The sequence below is a fragment of the Trichomonas vaginalis genome, chromosome IV (genome assembly GCF_026262505.1).
Source record: "Trichomonas vaginalis G3 chromosome IV, whole genome shotgun sequence".
Lineage (NCBI taxonomy): Eukaryota > Parabasalia > Trichomonadida > Trichomonadidae > Trichomonas > Trichomonas vaginalis.
Window position 1 is genome coordinate 13,774,963 of NC_067206.1, and position 18,757 is coordinate 13,793,719.

The 18,757-nt window shown below is 34.0% G+C and overlaps 8 protein-coding genes and 5 pseudogenes across 13 annotated transcripts, besides 5 other annotated features; 3 read left to right on the top strand and 10 right to left on the bottom strand.

The window, feature by feature from the left end:
* Nucleotides 1-18,686: part of a mobile genetic element that runs on past the window's edge.
* TVAGG3_0087000 lies at nucleotides 5-554 on the top strand (annotated as a pseudogene). The gene has a single exon. A coding segment is annotated over exon 1 (550 nt).
* Nucleotides 624-1,196, bottom strand: TVAGG3_0087010 (annotated as a pseudogene). Its single transcript has one exon. A coding segment is annotated over exon 1 (573 nt).
* TVAGG3_0087020 lies at nucleotides 1,403-2,355 on the bottom strand (annotated as a pseudogene). The gene has a single exon. A coding segment is annotated over exon 1 (953 nt).
* Nucleotides 2,413-3,601, bottom strand: TVAGG3_0087030 (annotated as a pseudogene). The gene has a single exon. A coding segment is annotated over exon 1 (1,189 nt).
* Nucleotides 4,176-4,389, bottom strand: TVAGG3_0087040 (organellar and viral DNA polymerase type B; the record flags this gene model as incomplete). The annotated part of the gene is made up of 1 exon (XM_051222311.1): nucleotides 4,176-4,389. A coding segment is annotated over one exon (214 nt), but the record flags the coding sequence as incomplete, so codon positions are not given.
* TVAGG3_0087050 (uncharacterized protein) lies at nucleotides 5,692-6,114 on the bottom strand (the record flags this gene model as incomplete). The annotated part of the gene is made up of 1 exon (XM_051222312.1): nucleotides 5,692-6,114. The coding sequence occupies one exon, from the start codon at nucleotides 6,112-6,114 to the stop codon at nucleotides 5,692-5,694; it is 423 nt and encodes a 140-aa protein (XP_051107298.1).
* Nucleotides 7,341-8,183, bottom strand: TVAGG3_0087060 (organellar and viral DNA polymerase type B; the record flags this gene model as incomplete). The annotated part of the gene is made up of 1 exon (XM_051222313.1): nucleotides 7,341-8,183. A coding segment is annotated over one exon (843 nt), but the record flags the coding sequence as incomplete, so codon positions are not given.
* TVAGG3_0087070 (integrase core domain containing protein family) lies at nucleotides 8,989-9,625 on the bottom strand (the record flags this gene model as incomplete). The annotated part of the gene is made up of 1 exon (XM_051222314.1): nucleotides 8,989-9,625. A coding segment is annotated over one exon (637 nt), but the record flags the coding sequence as incomplete, so codon positions are not given.
* Nucleotides 9,666-10,064, bottom strand: TVAGG3_0087080 (phage tail repeat-like family; the record flags this gene model as incomplete). Its single annotated transcript, XM_051222315.1, has 1 exon — nucleotides 9,666-10,064. One exon carries the CDS (start codon nucleotides 10,062-10,064, stop codon nucleotides 9,666-9,668), a length of 399 nt encoding a protein of 132 aa, XP_051107301.1.
* TVAGG3_0087090 (keratin-associated protein family) lies at nucleotides 10,515-11,466 on the bottom strand (the record flags this gene model as incomplete). Its single annotated transcript, XM_051222316.1, has 1 exon — nucleotides 10,515-11,466. A coding segment is annotated over one exon (952 nt), but the record flags the coding sequence as incomplete, so codon positions are not given.
* Nucleotides 12,668-13,444, top strand: TVAGG3_0087100 (uncharacterized protein; the record flags this gene model as incomplete). Its single annotated transcript, XM_051222317.1, has 1 exon — nucleotides 12,668-13,444. One exon carries the CDS (start codon nucleotides 12,668-12,670, stop codon nucleotides 13,442-13,444), a length of 777 nt encoding a protein of 258 aa, XP_051107303.1.
* Nucleotides 13,688-13,715: a terminal%2Cinverted (terminal inverted repeat of Mariner transposon ID:TVAGG3_0087110).
* Nucleotides 13,688-14,999: a mobile genetic element.
* Nucleotides 13,768-14,903, bottom strand: TVAGG3_0087120 (annotated as a pseudogene). The gene has a single exon. A coding segment is annotated over exon 1 (1,136 nt).
* Nucleotides 14,972-14,999: a terminal%2Cinverted (terminal inverted repeat of Mariner transposon ID:TVAGG3_0087110).
* On the top strand, nucleotides 17,464-17,784 carry TVAGG3_0087130 (uncharacterized protein; the record flags this gene model as incomplete). The annotated part of the gene is made up of 1 exon (XM_051222318.1): nucleotides 17,464-17,784. One exon carries the CDS (start codon nucleotides 17,464-17,466, stop codon nucleotides 17,782-17,784), a length of 321 nt encoding a protein of 106 aa, XP_051107304.1.
* Nucleotides 18,513-18,686: a terminal%2Cinverted (terminal inverted repeat of Maverick-1C transposon ID:TVAGG3_0086950).
* Nucleotides 18,687-18,757: the final 71 nt, after the last annotated feature.

Sequence of the window (18,757 nt, forward strand, 5' to 3'; positions counted from 1 at the left end):
TGAGATGTTCGAGAAAAAGTTCAACATTGAAGTACAAACTTTACAGCCTTTACGTGAGTTTCTTGCACAACTGAAAGAAGAAGGTAGTCAGCCACAACTTATAGACTTTCATTATGAATTTAATGAAAATGAAGATGGAACTCATGACTGTCAATTCATTGTATTCTCACCATTCAATGAAGTAGCTAAAAAGAAAAAAAAATCCATTACGTATAAGATTTCAAATCTCTGAACCAAGTGATGATTTCAAGAATGTTTTCAATTATGATGCAATGCTTCCGAGGAAAAATGAATTTTCAAAGATTTCAGGTATTTGGGATAGAAAGCAAGCTATATTATATTCAAACTTAAGTAAGGGAGTTGAAAATGAGTTCATTGGTCATACAAGAACTTCACCACTTCCTAACCCTAAATACTATAAATTAACTGGCTTCAATCGTGAGTTTTGGATAGACATGTTCTCCACTCATGACCATAAAGCACCTGTTTTGCTACCTCCAGACCATAAGGACTGTCTCTACATTGAAGCACAACTCTTAAACTCTACCATCGCAGTATTGTAAATGACCACATGGGCTTATTTTTATCACGAATGACCTCATTGCTGACAAAAATAAATGACCTCAGAACTTCAACTTACGAATAAAGCTTGTTTTAGTCGTTATTGAGAAGTTAAACTTCTCTTCAAAGCAAGGACTAGAAGACTTACATAAGTCAAATCCAATCTCTTGACCATCATGAAGTGCTTTGTAAAGTTTCATTAAACTGAACTCAGAGTCTTTGTCATATGTTCCAACAGGTATGTGAATGTTCTTATCTTCATTGTAATAGCATTGTATAGCTTCAGGAAACATTTCATTAGCTGTTAAAGCAAGACGTCTTGTTTGACACCTTTACAACGTGCATGGAATGCAACTTCATTTAAATCATTCGTGAGTAAGTCTATGTAAGTCTTCTTTCCACAAAATATTGACTTGTATGCTAAACTTTGTTTTCCAGGTGTTATTTCTGCGAAGTCAGAATGAAATTGACCAAGGTTCTTTCCTATAAGTTCGCGACCGTATCTCTTCTTAAACTCTGCTGCAAGCTTTGGTATGTCTTCATTGAAAATATGCATGCTATCACAGTCCTGGTAAAATTTGAAGTCCCATATCTTCAGCAGTACAGAATACTTCACACATTATTCTCTTCGACATAGACAGAATGTTAACACCAAGTGGACAGAAGTTAAAGTGTCTGCAAATGCTTTTCGTTAGCTTGAAAATAGTTTTATCTGAACCATCCAAACCTTCGAACTTCACTATATGGTTGTAGTTTCTGATGGCATATCTTATAGCATCTTTGTCATTTACTATGGTTATTTTTGACTCAATAGGAGATAGAATAGTTTTGCCATAAATACTGTTCAGAATGAGCTTTATATTTTCTTGCAAAGGATTTCCTTCTTTCTTATACTTTAACCTTAACTCAAACAACTTCTTTACTTCATCTCTTATTCTAATATCTCTGTTTCCATCGTAATAGTATCCTTGCAACACTTCACATTTGACACCTTGATATTTTATGAGGTCTTGTAATGTTATATGGTCAACATACATTAAACAGCAAGTGTTTGAACTTCTGGGAACGTTAAGTTCTGGATTTAGTTCAGGGTCACAAACTATTAAAGGAAAGTGTCTATGTATTCCAATCTCTGTTATCTTAATGAGAACAAAGAAGCCAGACATAAACTTTTCACCAATGGGTTCCTTTTGGTCGTCATCGAATAAATGTCTCATGAGATACTCTGTGCTTAACATTTCTTTCTTCATAACCTTTGGAATACCTTCTAAAGTATAAAGTCTTGCTATAGCTGATGGATATAATGAAACAGCGTCGAAATCAGCAATGAGTTTCTTTTCGCTCTTTTGTTTAATGTTATCTGACAGCATACATCTTCCACCTTGAATACAGCGTGAAATAAATTCTCTTGGTTTATTTGAGAGGTCATATAAATTTCCATTCGGGAAGTACACTCTGTTCTCAAACATTTGTTAGCAATTGAACAAATACTAACGTAGTCATAAACGTTTAAATCAAATTCTTTCAATATGTCATTGCGGAACTTAACAAAACCTTCTCTTAAAATTCTTACATCTTGTTTGCAATAAAATGTGCTATACTTTTCTAAGTCGAAGTGGTTTCATCTATTCTGCAACCTTTGATGGAATCTATGTTTTTCATGAATGTATCTGCATCCCGGATAAACTTACATGCTTCAGAAATGACACCAGTTCTGTTGTCATTTGCTAACAAAACACTGCTGTAGTAGTTGTATGGAAATACTTCTTTCGGTCCTGTTTGTAAGTTAAACATAGCAGGAAATAGTTTAAGCTTCTTATTTATAACACTGTAAGAGTCTTTTATAATAATTGCCCTTCCTTTATATAAGCCAGTTATTTGCATTGTTCGTGAACCTTTAATGATGGGAGTTCCTTTCACTTCTGTCATGTGTCTTAAGATGAAGTTTATCATAACTGAGGTTATGGAAATATATTAAACTCTTGTCAGGAAGTCGCTCCAAAAATTCTGTTGCACAGTTCTGACCCCAAATGCTTTCACTCACTGAACCATCTTCACTGTCATAACATATGTTAAAAGCTTTATGAAAGCCATCGGTACTGCACTCAAAGTCAGCAAAGAAAACGTGCTCAGGAATGAACTTGCACTTATTTTTATTTACTTCTTTTGACTCGGCTTTCTTCTTCAGTTGTACACAATACTTTGGAGCATATGTCAAATCTTTAAATGGTGCAAGGTTCTGTTTATATAAGTCAGTCGTATATGTGAAAAGTTCTCCATAAGAAATAGGTTCGAAATATTTGCACTCCCACAATGTTTTCATAACATCCCATAACGGTGTTGTTCTATCATAACGAACTACATATTTATCTTCTCTCTTTGTATAAATCTTCATTTGTTTCTCAATGTTCATTCCACCACAAGCTTTGAGAATTTCTTTGTAATTTTGACGAAATATGTTGTCATTGGTAATCTTTCATTTAGCATGTAGTGGTCTTCAACAAGAAGTAAGTCAATAGTTCGAACAGTTTCACATTCTTTTGGTATGTATCTCTTTATTTCATTATGTCTTGAGTCATTGAAATAACCAATGGTAACATTAAATGCTATACCTGTTGCGTCAGAAATTTCTTGTACTTTACTTTGAGGAAAGTCTCTAACACGAATGACTTCTCTCATGTGGTCAATAGTCTTCATTTACTCCAGCCTGAATGCAAGCATAAACGAAACAATTGTCTTCTGTCATAAGTGTTGCAGTTCTTTTGTTCAGTTCATTGAAGATTTGGTAGCGTTCAAGATTTATAGGTAATGTGCAAAGATACTTCCAGAACTGACCGCTTCTCTTCTTATAAAACTTCTTTTCACCATTATCTTTCCAAAAGCTTTCTATAAGTGCTGGGTTTCCTGTTTGCTTAAGAGCTTCCAAAATGGCTTTCTGGTCATTTGTCAGTGTGCTTTCATCTCTATATGGTCTCTTTTTTGGTTTGCCTTTCTTTACATCTGACATCGTTAAGCCTTCATATTCTGTTAAATCATACATCTTTATTTCAGTAAGATTCTTTATGTTTGTCAAGAAGAAGTCATAGTGCATTTCAACAATACCTGCAGCATTTGCTTCTATCTCTGATATAAAGTTCTCCTTCAAGAGCTGATGTAGTAATGTTCCAATATTATTGAGGTTTAACGTAGAACATTCATACTTTCCACCAAGTTTATAACATACCATCCATCTGTTGTGAGTTTATTTTAATTTCTCTAAGAGTCTCATGAAAACCTTACCGAAATGTTTGTGTAAGTAGTCTCTGTTTGGTTCATCTAAAGCTTCGATGTTAAAGTCAATGAGTCTATTGCCTGTCTTAACATTCCTCTTCCTATTCTCTTCATCTTTCTTTAACCATCTCTCACCTTCTTTTGGTTTGTCGTCAATGGAACGAAGACATCGTTAGCTTTGCGAACTTGTTCTATAGCGCTCTTAAACATCTCTCTTCTCTGTTGTTTCAGTGTGTCGTCTCTTCTTCTTGTTTCACCAACGTTTGCATTTGTTATGTCAAACATTTCTCTTCTTACTTCATGAGGTACTGAACGTCTATGATATAAGTCAATAGCAATGTCATTTAAAGGAAATGCTCTTGCATGGACTTCGTCCTCGCCGCGTTGCGGCTTTATGAACTCATGAATTCTATCATAACTTATTGCACCATTATAGTCATTGAGGATGTCAGCGAGTGCTTTTTTGTTTGTTGCGTAATGTTTTGCTACTTCTATGTTAGCTTCTGTAAGAAGTTGTTTTATTTCCGAGTGTTCTAACTTAGACAACTTCCGATACATCTTTAGTAGGAAATAAAAAAATATTTTTTGAAAAAATTAGATTAGATTTTTTAAGTTATTTTTCAAAATAATTTAATATTTTTATTTTAATGAAACACATGCAAGATTGCAAGTTCTTTTCATACAATGCTCTCGCTACTGCCATCAAGAATGAGTTCAATAATGCTTCAAATGTTAATGTTATCTTTAACAAGAAGTTTGTGAAAGAATCTAAGTTTGGTCAGTATGTCAGACCATTAGCTATCGTCATTGACCGCAAACGTTATACTTCACAAGAGTTAGCAGTAGTTTTGAAACAAAAGAGTTTCTTCGTGAATGTCAAAGATACTCATTATACTGTCATAAAGAACTCTAACATTGACTTCTTCAGTATTGCTTTAAATCTTTCCGAACAGAAAGAATATAAGAAGGGTGAAACAAATGTGAAATATTATCCTTCATCTCTGAAGACAATAACGAACAAAGATGTTATACAAAAATTCTTACCAAAAGTTGAAGAAGCTTCTATTGACATTGACGAAGGAAGTGAAATGGTTGAAGAAATAGACCCTGAAGCTATTTAAGCAAAAATATATTTTTGAATAACTGATGATGCTACCATGTCACCATGTCACCAGGTCAATTAACTTCTCTGAAAAATGATGACAACATGACATTTTGACAACATGGTGGGATCAATGCAAAAATGAATGTTATCGTTTATGTTATCGTTTATGTTATCGTTAATGTTATCGTTAATGTTATCAGTGTCGAACATAATTGACATGGAGCATTTGTGTTATCGTTTATGTTATCGTTTATGTTATCGTTTATGTTATCAGTGTCGAACATAATTGACATGGAGCATTTATGTTATCGTTTATGTTATCGTTAATGTTATCGTTAATGTTATCGTTTATGTTATCAGTGTCGAACATAATTGACATGGAGCATTTATGTTATCGTTAATGTTATCGTTAATGTTATCAGTGTCGAACATAATTGACATGGAGCATTTATGTTATCGTTAATGTTATCGTTAATGTTATCGTTAATGTTATCGTTAATGTTATCAGTGTCGAACATAATTGACATGGAGCATTTATGTTATCGTTTATGTTATCGTTTATGTTATCAGTGTCGAACATAATTGACGTAGGATTCATGACTTCTTCGTTAATGAGTGTAAATATAGCACAAAAATATATTTTAGGTGAAGAGGTGAGATCTCACCCGTTTTTTCACCTCATTCTCTCTTCGTTAATGTTGTCGTGACTTCATCATTAATGTTGTCGTGACTTCATCGTTAATGTTGTCGTGACTTCATTCTTCCTCTTTGAAGTTATCGAAATATTCTGTTATTTTTTCCTTCAGTAATGTTAAGTCTTCTTTGAATGTAAGTATTGTGCAACCTTTGATGTCATAGTGTGTTTGAGGAAGAGTATTTTTGACAATTTCCTTTATTTGCTCATTCGGTGTCATTGAAATCGGTAAGTTTTCACGATAGAACCAGTTTCTGTCAGATTTATATATTTTAGCTAAGTCATAAAAGCTCTTGTTGTTTCTTCTGACTAAATGCAACATAACCATATCTTTATCTTCTTCTTTCTCCAATTCTTCAGTATATATCATATACCTATAACTCTTTTCCTTTCCTTTTGGTACTGAACGCGGTATTCTTTTCTGTATGCTTTTGTCTTTGGATTCAATGACTTCATCTTTTGCTTTATATAGTTCATCTAACATCATGAAAATATAACAAGCATAACGAGGTGAAGCCCACATTGCTACAGCGTTTACTAAAAGTCTATGAACATAATAACCTTTCAAACAAGGAGCCAAATTCTTGCGATTTTCATACGGAATCTCTTCATTCTGCAAAGCAATTATATGAGGAAATTCTTCTAAAAGTTCTTTTGTCTGTTGGTTTTCAAACCAATGATATGCTTGCTTTGTAGAACGAAGAGCATTCATTATACTTTGCATTTGGTACATATCGTCTTTGACTGAACGAATGAGACGTAACTGTTTGTTATACTGTATGTACTCGTATTCTTCATTTATGTCTTCATGAACGATAGCAGTTGTTGTGTTCTCTGATGTTGACATTACTGTCTTTACATACAAGATAAAAATTTTTGTTAGGAAAAAATTAGCGTTATTTTCTGACTTTCACAAAAGACAAAAATAAACGCTTTACATGTATTTTTCAGCAACTTCGTCAAATAATTTTATAGCTTTATCTATCTCATCTACTTCAAACGTTTCTTTACCTTTTATGGGAGCACCATACATTTTCTCAAACTTTTCGAGTAGTTCTGTTTCTGCGGCTCTCATATCATTAACGAACACAACCTTGACTCTATTGACTGTACTGTCATATCTTTGAGTTATATTATATGTTCTTCCTATCTTATATCTCTTTGTATTGAAGTCCTTCGGTTTCTGAACGATGTAAAGTAAGCCTTCACTGCAACGTTCTGAGTCGAATGAACCATAAGTTATGAAGTTATATCCAACAACAGGGTCAATCCACAGAAGAATTATTGGTATAAGACTTTTGTCAATGAGATATGCTGTAGTTCCATAGAATCTTACCGATATCATGAGCTCAGGATTTCTTGTCAAAATTTTCTGAGTAGAAGCAATTCTAACCCAGTCCTTTGTTTTCTTTCCAGAAGGTGTTATAATGTCTGACAAAGAATATTTGTTGTATTTCTTACAGTATCTTACGTTTAAATCACCAATTCTAACCACTTTGGTGTCATTGTCAATCTTTCTTACTGTTTCAAACTCAATGTTTGACATTACTGTCTTTACATACAAGATAAAAAAATAAATAAAAATAAAACTAACTTTATTTTTATCTTTTATGAAAATTCATGAAATTTGGTCATTTTTCAGCAAAAATAATGTTTAGGTGAAGAGGTGAGATCTCACCCGTTTTCTCACCTGTTTTCTCACCTGTTTTTTCACAAGCGTTTTACATGAATTGTACGATGTATATTTGAAATCCTAAACAATTTCGTAGCTTCTATTTCTTCTTTTAGTACATCGAATGTTTTAATCATGCCGAAAGTCTCTTTATATTTCTTCTTGACGTCAGACAGAAGGAAATCTTCTGCTGTTGGATAGTTTTTATTAAGAAATGTCAACATATCCATTTTATCTTCTGCTGGCTTTTCTGCTTCTTTCTTTAAGTCTGCATAGTCGTTTCGCATTCTTTCTATCTCTTTGACTGAGTAGTTATATTTCCTCATTGCTGCTTTACATTTTGAACATTGCAGATTCATTTTTGCGTTATACATTGAAATAAAACCAGCTAGAACAACTAAGGCGTCAATGGTTTTCTTTAACTCAAAAGCTGCTGGTTTTATCTGTTCATTCCATACCTTACCTCTTCTATCTTTATCTCTTATCTGCCATACACATTTTGCAACTAATGAAACAAAGTTATCGTATGTCTTAAATTCTTCGGATTTGTAAAGGTCAGAAATATTTTTATAAACCATGTCGCAATCTTTGTCCATAACTTTATGGCTGCAATGATATCCTAGAAACTCATAGTTTACCTTTCGTATGAACTTCTTTATTTCTACCGAGTCAGTTGCTTTGACTTCAATTTCGTCAAATTCGGGAATGGTTAGTTTTTGTTGCTGAATTTCAGGTAGTTTAGGTAAATGGTCGATGAGGTCCTGCATGTCATAAAGATATTCTTCATTTTCTTCATCCTGTGCGGTACAGTCTAAATTACTTGTTAACAGTTCTTGCTTTATCTTCTGGATTTTTGTTTCGAAAGTATATGAAGAAGGAATGAAGTTTTTCATCTCTACCAACATTGACGTAGGATTCATGACTAGCGAGTTTGGTGCTGTAGTTGTGAACAGAGTCTCGCCGTTCGTGACTTGAATTGTTGTTGTGCCGATTGTTGAAATCATATCTTTTATACAAAATAAAAAAATAAATAAAAATAAAACTAACTTTATTTTTTCTATCTTAAGGAAATTCATGAAAATTCGTGAGGGTGAAAAAAGAGGTGAAAAAACGGGTGAGATCTCACCTCTTCACCTAAAATATATTTTTGGTGTAAATTTATGACAAAAATAAATGGTACCATTAATGATATCATGACTGTTCTCATTCATGTCTGATTTACATCTAATGAAAAAGTTTAGAAGAATTTTCTTATTCTTTCTGGCTTATTTTTGTCTTTCCAGTACTCCCGCTCTAATGGTCCCAGATGTGTTGACTTTGACTCTCTCAAGTTCTTAGATGGTATAACATCTTCAACGCCTCCTTCATATCTTACTTTATAAGTGTCATCGTTTATGTTGTAGCCAAGTATTTCAATAACCACTCCTCGCTTTGCTTCGTCAATGGTTTCAGCAAGTTTGCCATTACTACTTTCGACTAATTTGTGACGAGGGTAAAACGCAATAGAGTCGTCAGCAGCTTTTATAAGATATCCATTACCTTGCGTAGAGTCTACGATATAATAGTTTCTACTTAACCTTAAACGTTTCTTTGTCAACGGTTTGTCGTCAAGAACTACACGAACTTTTGTACCAGGAATGAGGGTAAATTGTGTTGAATTTCTGATATTTTGTGTTTGGCTTCGTTTCTTTTGTATATACTTTTCTTCTTGTTGTTGTGTCATTGAATTTGGTGTATGTCCTGTTGTAGAATGTGTTGAGGAATTATATACTTCGAGAAAATGTTTCATTGTTTCTTCGGTAAAGTCTCGCTCTTGGTTTAAATCTCTGAGCGTTCTTATGAAGCGGTTTATGATGCCGAGTATGTTATGGTTATGGTCTTCAGTAGTGTAGTGAGTTATGTTATGCTTAATGAGAAAATCTGTGATTTCATTGCTGAGGTATGCACTGTCTTGGTCTGATGTTAAAGTACTTGGGCTATGTTCTGCTACAAACTTTTGTAAAACTCTTAACACTTCACGAGTTCCTTTATTTTTCATTGGATATGCATATGCTTTACGAGTGTTAACATTAATGAAGATGAGGAATGGTTTATGTCCTCCTTTTCTGCTTTGAATGAGAGTGTCAAATTGGTATGCGTCAGGAGTGTTGGAGTAAATTGGTAAAAAGTAGTCGTAAGGGTTTATTTTTGTTTGATGTACAACATTTTTGTCAAAGAACCTTTTCACTTCAGCTCTGTTAGTAAATCCCCAACTCTTTGCAGCTTCATTGAACTTCTTAAATGACCTCCATGGATGTTGTTCGAATACTTCTTTCAAGCTCATTTATGTAAAGTTAAAGATTTTATTCAAGGCTCAAGCGCGTTCATTGAACGCGGTACCATGCGAATACAGTCATAAATGGTGGCATATAATCTTCACCCGAGCCTGTTGGATTTGTTGTGAAAGTGTGTGAATGATTTCCTGTGGTTTCACAGAAAATACCTGCGCTTGAATCTACTGGGTCACTTGAAATATCATATCTATGCATTCCCTGTCTATCCGAACCTGCTGCAAGATTTGTATAACCTCTTTTTGTTATTGAATGTGAATGACTACCTGTTGTGTTTGTAGTTCCTGTATGAGTGTGCGGTGGAAGGTTTGCTTCAGTAATTTTCTTCGAACCTCCTGTTTGCTTTGAAGAGTTAGCACAGTATAAGAATTTGTCTACAATCTGCTGCCATGTACCAAAACCTAAAACACTTGCTGGATTTGTTGAATTCATTGACGTATAAATAGAACCTATAGGATATATGGTTTCAAGAATCTGAGTCTTCATTGTTTGAAGCTCTGTTTTATCTGCTTTCTTATCATATAAATCTTGAGCAGTGAATTTAACATTATTTTCATCACCCATGACATAAACATTTTTACAGCTAATTTTTTTCTTCGTTGTTATGTTTTCATTTGATGTTAAACCTTGTGGAAAGTTAGGAGGTTATACAATATAATGCATCCCCATCAGTTCCGTCAACCGTTCCTTCAATACTTTCTATAGCAACAGTTGAGAAGAAGTTATGTGTATGTTCTTTGTCTGCTTTCTTATCTAACATTGCTGGTAGTTCATGTGTTTCAAAGTTTCTGGCATGACCTTCAATGTTCATACATTTACTATTTAAGGAGTTTAGTGTATCTTTTACGCTTGTACTTGGATTCTCTAAAGGTGCACTTGAACCAAGAGTATAGTTCAATATTATGTCGTTTGCTCTAACAGTAGTGAAGGATTCATGTGTATGGTTCTTGTCAGCTTTACTATTTAATGTAGCTTGAAGTTCATTTATATCGGAGATGTTGTGTTTATGAGATTTCAAAACTTTGTTCATTGCGTCAAGTTCAACTTTGTCAGCTTTACTTTTAATAGCATCTTCAAACGTTATTTTTGACTTAACTCTCAACGTAAATTTTGGTTCAACTAATACACCGTTAACAGAGAAAGTAGAGGCATAAATTTCATCGTTATAACCAAATGCTTCTGGTGCTTTAGCTACGTCATACTGTACAGTACAGCTTATGTCATAACCTTTAGCACGAATGTATTTATATCTTCTTTCATTAACATCTTCAGTGCTTATTTGTTCATCCTGTGTTAAATATCCATGGTAGTCCGTTATAATCTGTTCGTCTGAAGTTATATAATGAACGTGGTTCTTGACTTTATCACTCAGAGCTAGAAGCTCATTTTTGTCTGCTTTTTCGGCTAATTTCTCATTAACATCATTCACTTCTAATTCAACTCTTCCGCCAGAACTCTTATTATCATTAATCTTTTTCATTAATTCGGTAATTACGTCATAAAGACTATATTCTGTTTTCGGTTTTGTAAATAATGAGTCAAAATTTCTTTTCATCATTACATCGCTGATATTAATGATATCACTAATTCCTTTTTCATTTATTCTCTTCATTAATTCTGCAATAATGACGAATATATAATCTGTTAATTTATTCTCTTCATCGAGGGTTATAGAATGTTTTGAAATTGAATCATTAACTCCTCTAAATAAATCAATAACTTCAGGATACACGTTTTTAATGTCTCGAATAACCCGACCAGTATCCTGTTGTTCATGTTCTTCGTTCCCGTCGTTACGTGGTTTTATATCTCTAACCATCATCAACGCAGCCATAACCGGAGGGTTTGTTGCTATCTGTTCGAAAATCGTCCGTTATGTACGGTATATCTAAATAATTTCTTTGTGTTTGTTAAAACATTTGAAACAAGTCTTTTAAAACCATCTACAAAATTTCCTGTTTCACCTAATGTTCTTGCAGCATTTACAAGCTCACCCATTCCCGCTTTTGACCCCAAAAACGTCCATATTGCATTTATTTCACTCTGTATAGTTGTCCATTCAGCGAAACTAACACCCGCATTCGCTAAGCTGAAAATGAAATTCAGTGGATCGAACTTAATTCCACCTTCTTTTTCAATTTCAACGAACTCACTAACATGAGATTTTAAGTATTCTTTCGTTAAAATTGTTTTCCCCGATGTTATGTCATTAACGAAACTATCACCGTCAAAAGTTAACGAATTCAATTTCGTCGTTGATGCTTTTATTTCATACACCGCTTTATCGATAGTTTTTGGCTCACCTTCTTTAGAAGCATATGAAACATTAATGAATGAATTATATGTATTCGTGAATGAGTTAAAATCAATGATTTTCATTAATGACGCCTTTAATGATTCATTTACTGTTGAATCCCTTAAAGCAATTAATGAACTGTCATTTATGAAAGGTACACTGCAAACCGTCGAGTTTGGATCAAATGCTGTAGTTGGTGCAGGAATATTAATGATATAAGTCATTAAATCATTAAGTGACGTAAATAATGTTGTCGTTTTTGATTTAATTTCTTTAGCATCTGTTATATACGGTAATTTTATTTCTGTAGTTTCTGAATTAAAGATATTCGCTAAAATGTTTTGTAAACTGTTTTGAACAGCTGTGTAAACCGTTGAATCCGGAACTCTTACGATTTCACCGTCCTTAATAAAAGGCATTGCACATGGTGTAGTGCTTGGGTCAAATCTTTTTGGGTTATGATTCAACATATATTCTAATGCTTCATAAACAGACCTATATACGGTTGTATTATCTTTTTCAATAATTTCACCGTCCTTTATAAACGGCATAGTACATGGAGTTAAAATAGGGTCAAACTTTTCATAGTCCTTCCATGTTATGTATTTCTCAGTATTTCCATCAGTGATAACAATATATTTGTCAGTAAGTGTGAGAGAGTATTGACCAAAATATAAACGTTTAGCTCTGTCAGCTTCATACGCATATGCAGCTATACTCATATTTTAATGAGAATAAAATGTTGTTCTATTTGCAAAGTACAGACCCAAACGAATACGGGACAGTAAAGCTACAAACAAACTTAGGTCTACAGAATGAGGCGCTTGCATTCAGAATGGTTGACTTCAATACTATCGCTTCATTCGTTATAACAGATGAAACAGATTTCATGGAGATTGAAATAGATGGAAAGAAGCACGAAATAAGATTTCACAATAATGTAGAATATAAGATGGAAACATTAGCTGGAGTGTTAAATGCTCTCATAAATACTACAATAAACAAGGATAACGAAGAAAACTTAATGAATGTTAAACTTATTGCAGGAGTTTTGAAGTTCAGTTATGTGAAGGAGTTTAAGATACCAAGAATGAGTCATAGAGTACAACTTCTTTTGGGTGCATACCATATGACATTTCCTTTGAAAAGTGTTGACAAAACGATTGAGATGAAATCTGTTCCATATGTATGTTATGGTAATTGTTTATACATTGAGTCTAAAATAGCTAATGTCACAGGTATTTCAGGAGTTAATAGTAAAGGTTCAGTAGAATATAAATCCTTCTGTTATGCAGTAAATTCAATGTTCATTCCAAACGTTCCTGTCATAGCAACTCATTTAGGTAAATGGGTTCGCATTAGTCCTCATAATTTGAAAGACATGCAATTCAGACTTGTTGACTTTCAAGGAGAGCCTGTAGAACTGAAGGCACCAGTGCGAATGACTGTTGAAGTTGACTTTTTAGAAAATATTAAATGCAACAGCTTACAAGAGAACTCAGAGCTAAAAATATAAAGTATGAATGTTATGTATTAGGTCATGAACTTTGGTTGTTGCTGTTTGATGAAACAAATGAGTTAGTTATGTCAGTCAAGAGAACAGAAAAATATTGTGTTAGTGAAAACTGCACCAAGTCAATAAGATTAGGTTTGCATTATGAAGATGAGTTCGATACTGTTGAAGAAGTTTTGGATAGATACTATAAGTTGCTTTAATTTACTAAAACATATTTCAAACAAAGTTTATAGTCAGTAGATATAGGGTGTCCAAAGGTGTGTTTAGCACAAACCTGAATACTGCGAATAGAAATAAACAAGTTACATATATATAAAGTTTATTTAAATATAATCACCATTGGATTCAATCACGCGTTCGCAGCGATCGATCCAGGCTTGAAAAGACACGCTTTAAATCATCATGAGAAAATTGCTCAAATTGCTCTCTTACAAAATTTTCAAAGATCATCTGGACTCGCGAATTCGCGTCCTTCAGCTCTCTTTTTTAGCGTGCCGAATAAATAAAAGTCAGAGGGTGCAATATCAGGTGAATAAATTGGGTTTGGAACAACTTTGACATTGTTTTCCACCAAGTAATTCATTACCTTATGACTTTTGTGAACTCTTGAATTATCAAAAATGAATTGCAAACTTTTGTTTTTGTTGTTTGGATTTTCTCAAACTCATCAGAATTGATAATTTGAGTAAGAAACATTGTCAATTAGATACTGAGCATTCATCGTATTAGGTTTTTGAAGAAATATCAATTGCGATGATGCCAATTCACGCCCCAAAAAACCGACAACATCATCATTGGTGTGTCAATTTTTTTCTTCGGGAATGTTTGCGGATTTTCATCCTTCGGATCCACATGATTTTGGCTTCTGTTGCATATTGAAACCAAGACTCGTCGTCCCTGTTACTAAAAAGCGAAACTTCTTGATTGATACGCACCCAATATAGAGAGGAGCTCTTTCGAAGATTGGACTCTAGATTTTTTTTGAACTGAATTAAGGTTGTGCGGAACCCAACGTGTATACGCTAGTTTGTAGTTCAAATAATTGTGCAGATAATAACTGACTGTTTGTAGTGGTATCTTTGTCATCTCCTCTATCCTTCTGAGTGATGCTCTTGGTCTTCATCTAGCGCTTGAAGAATTGCTTTGATTTTTCTTTGATCCGGCGATTTTTTGTCAATTTTTATGATGGGCGCCTTTTTGTTCATGAAGTGATACATCCTAACATGATACGTTACAGTGGAATAGCTAGGAGCATCACATACCGAAGCATTTTAACCAATGTCTCGTAGATTTTTTTACAGTCTTTGCAATTTTTTTTGCAAGAGCGAGGATGTTTTTTTATGATTCATTAAAAAAATGAAAAAAACCCCGCCAAAATTTCCCGGCGAAACCGCCTCTTGTCTCAAATTCATTTTATATCCCGGCATGGCGCAAAATACAACATACTCATCATATACATATATTCATATTTTTTATTATATATTTATAATCAGCATATATCTCCTTTAATAGTCTCATATAGAGCGCTGTGCTAAACGCACCTTTGGACACCCTATAGTTTTGTATACTCGTTCGAATATTTATACTTAAACTCAACTCCTGTAGTTCCTGGTGTTTCAATGATGCGGATGTTACCTATTTTCATGAATAGTGGAGTTTGACCACAGCATTCGATTTCAGGGTCGAGATAGTCAATGACACATTGTTTCCCTGTTATTCGTGATATAACATTTTCAAGGTCCTCCTTTGTTAGAATTATTTGGTTCTTGCTTTATAAGATTTGTCAAAAAGCTTCTTATCGTCTTTGAGTAAAATTGTTTGGTATAACTGAAGAAGGTAATGGTCTACGTTATCTGAAGGATTTGTTTGAACATTTGTGTAAGGGTTGTCGTTGGCTTCTCTTGAAAGAATTTGGTCCAGTGGTGGATACTCTAACTTAACATCTGATGTAGCGTTAGCGTTTGAAGCTGAGTTTTAAATTCACCGACTTAAGTTCTGGTTCTTTTTCTTTCAAGCACTCCGAACTATAGTTCTTTATGACAATATTGTTTGTCGTTCGTGAGTCAACATTTGATGTTGGTTCAATTGGAACATTAACGGCACCAGCTAAGATGGATTTGCTTCTCATTTCATATAGAATAAAAACCTTTTATATGTATGAAATGAACAATATACTCGACAAGGGTTTGAATGTAAAGCTAACGAATGAAAATATTGTTAAATTCACTGAGACAGGTGCTGTGTATAAAGATGTAGAACTACTGAACAAAAGAGCTAAGGGAAGAAGCAGGAACATGAACAAAGGGTGGAAGCCTATAAAAAATGTCAATGATGGCTCAGGAGGTTCAAACATAAAGTATGCAGAAAGTTATAGAGTTTATGCTCTCAAAGGTGAAAAGCCTTCATTTAAGAACAGCTATTCTAACGCATATCCTCAAAAGCTAACGGATGGGGAAGTGGATGATATGAATGATAGCAAAAATATTAACAGAAATGGCGACAGAGATGCATGGAATTTGTTTACCATCAGTCAATTGAAGGTTAAACTTTAAAACAATGTTGGTCGTTCCCATGGAATATTTTTGACTTTAATGGTAATTAGTCATGATATGAATCTCAAGGTATGAACGAGGAGAGATGAGAGACTTATATGCTTCCCAAATTTCTTCAAAAGGTAATGTTATACCTGACTGTTTCCAAATGAGTTCAATATCATAACGTGAGAAACCTTGAAAGATAACGAAGTCAGTTATGAGACGTTTTATGTTTAAAGCAAGGAAACGCCATGTTTGCATAAGTATTGCTACAGTTAAATGGTAATGTCTGACTTTAGTTATGATGTTAGCTAATGGTGAGTCAGGCTTTGACACTAAACCTTTTCCGGCGAAGTCGTCACAAACGAGCAGAGTGTTTGAAGGATACTTTTTGAAGGGGTATTTGAAAGTTTTGACAGAATGTAGTTTGTAAGTCGTTTCATATTGTAAACTCCTGAGTATTGACGTAAGTGGTGTTTGTCAATAATTCTTTCCATCTCTTCTGAAGTCTTTTGCATTCCTGACTGTATGAACTCTACGATGGCATAATATTTTCTCTTACGTCGAATGTAACGTTGAAGAAATTCAATGAGTTCACTATCTGGAACTTTAACGACAGAGGCTTGAAACTTTTGACATAAATGTTTTTCGCTGTTGAGTCCATAGAGTCTGAAGTTGCTGATATAATGATTTGGTCATAATATGAGTCATTTCCTAAACGTTCTGTTATGAGTATATGACGAATGAGGTTAAATGTCTTACCTGAGCCCATCTTTCCACAATAGAAATAAACACCATTTGAACAGAACTCATAGTCCTTACTGAAAGGAAGAATGAGAGAAGAGTTAAGTTTGTCTGTAAGTTTCATTCATGTCTTCATCTACGTCATGTATTAAATGCTTCATTTTATCTCCATTAAAAATGCAAGTCAGAAATATTCAGGAACATAGCACCGAGTCTAACTGAACAAGAGTATAAAGATATACTATGAACACGTTATGATGAAACCAACCAAAATTCAAGAAAGTCAGTATACTTATGAATATCCAAGGCACTGGGTAGAGTATGTAGGAGGTGAGAAAGCTATTGAAATCAGACAGGTTCGAAGTATTCCAGCAGGAAGAACAATATTATTGAAGAACTTTAATGTTTTGCGGTATAATGATGAAACAAAGAAGCAAGATAGTTTCCCTGTTGCTGTGTATGTGAACTAGACCACAGGAGATGACATGAAAGTTTTAATACAAAGCTTCAAACGGTAGTGAAGAGAACAACTGACTGCGGAAGGGCATCCATTACCTTCAGAAGTTACCATAGCATATAATTTTGAAAACAAACTCAATAGATTTTAAAGTCGTCTCTGCAAAGAAGTCAGGTTTTACATTTAATGAAGCAGATGTATATTCGAATGAAAACTTCAAAGCTATTGCATGGTTAGATAATGACGATTGCTTTAAGAAAATATTTAAATTCAGTGACTCAACGATGTCAATAGATGACCTTCGTGGAATGTTACCATCGACGTTTACAGTTGAAGGTTCAGCAGGATTGCTTACAAGATTGTCAATTGGTGGTATTTGGTCTCGTGAGAACATTGTTATAAAATCCAGTATAAGTGAATTTGCTGAAGAATCTATATTATGTCTTTCAAACTACATGTATTCGCCGCCGAAGCATTATAGTATAACAAACTTTGTCAGTAAGTTTAACATAAGACTTGTCGAACCTTCTTCAATGAAAGATGTTGTGCTACCTAAAGATGGAAAGGATGGACTCATTATTGAAATGATTTTAATAGCATATTAAATGAGCTTGTTCTTGAAGGTCATTCATGATGAAATAACTGTTGTAGAAGATGTTAGCAATTGTTCAGACATTTTGAAGCGTATAGATGATATAAGAAATAAGTTAGATAGACCGCAAAGCGGTGAGGGCGAAGCCCGTGAGAACGCTTATGTTTCATTGACTTTCTCCAGTAACGAGAACTTTTATGAGATAATATTGAAGAGAGATGATTTTAATATGGTGTAAATGGTAGCTTGGGCAGCTTTAGGCGCAATAGGAACAAAAGCATTAGCATTTGGAGCAAAAGCACTTGGAGCTTATGAAGCAGTAAATAAAATGAGTGGAGGAAGAGTTTCAAAGACATTAGATGCAAATAAAGGAAAGATTGGAGGCTGGGTTGCAAAGAAGTTAAGATTAAATAAAATAGGGCTCATAAATAAAGCATCCAATTTGGTTGCGACTGAGTCAGAAAATGCTTTAGGAAAGGACGATGAGTTTGCAAAACACGCAAAAGACTTTAATGACCAGATGAAAGGTGAAACAATGCATTTAAATAGAGTCGATGGAACTAAAGAAAATGTTTCTTCTCCACCAGTAGTTTCCGTATGGTCCCTATGGAATGTATGGAAACCCTTACGAAAGACATTTGACCCATTGACTGGTGACAGTAACTGGTATCATTACGGCCGAAGAAGAAAGACAGTCAAGTTGGAGACAGACGTGAAGAAAGCAACTAAAAAGAAACCAAGGAAGAGAGTTATAAAGCAATGAATTCAACAAGGTTAGAAATGAGGGTAGAAATGAGGTTAGATCTACCCTTCTACCTAAATTTATTTTGTGTGCTATGTTTTCATACGTGTGAGGGTGGTGATATCATTAATTTTAAGTTTATTTTTTATTTATTTATTTTATTTTATATAAATGACGAAAACTATTGAGATAACAAACTACAACGGTCATGAGTTCAAGAATTTGTTCTTCGTTCCTCGTGAAA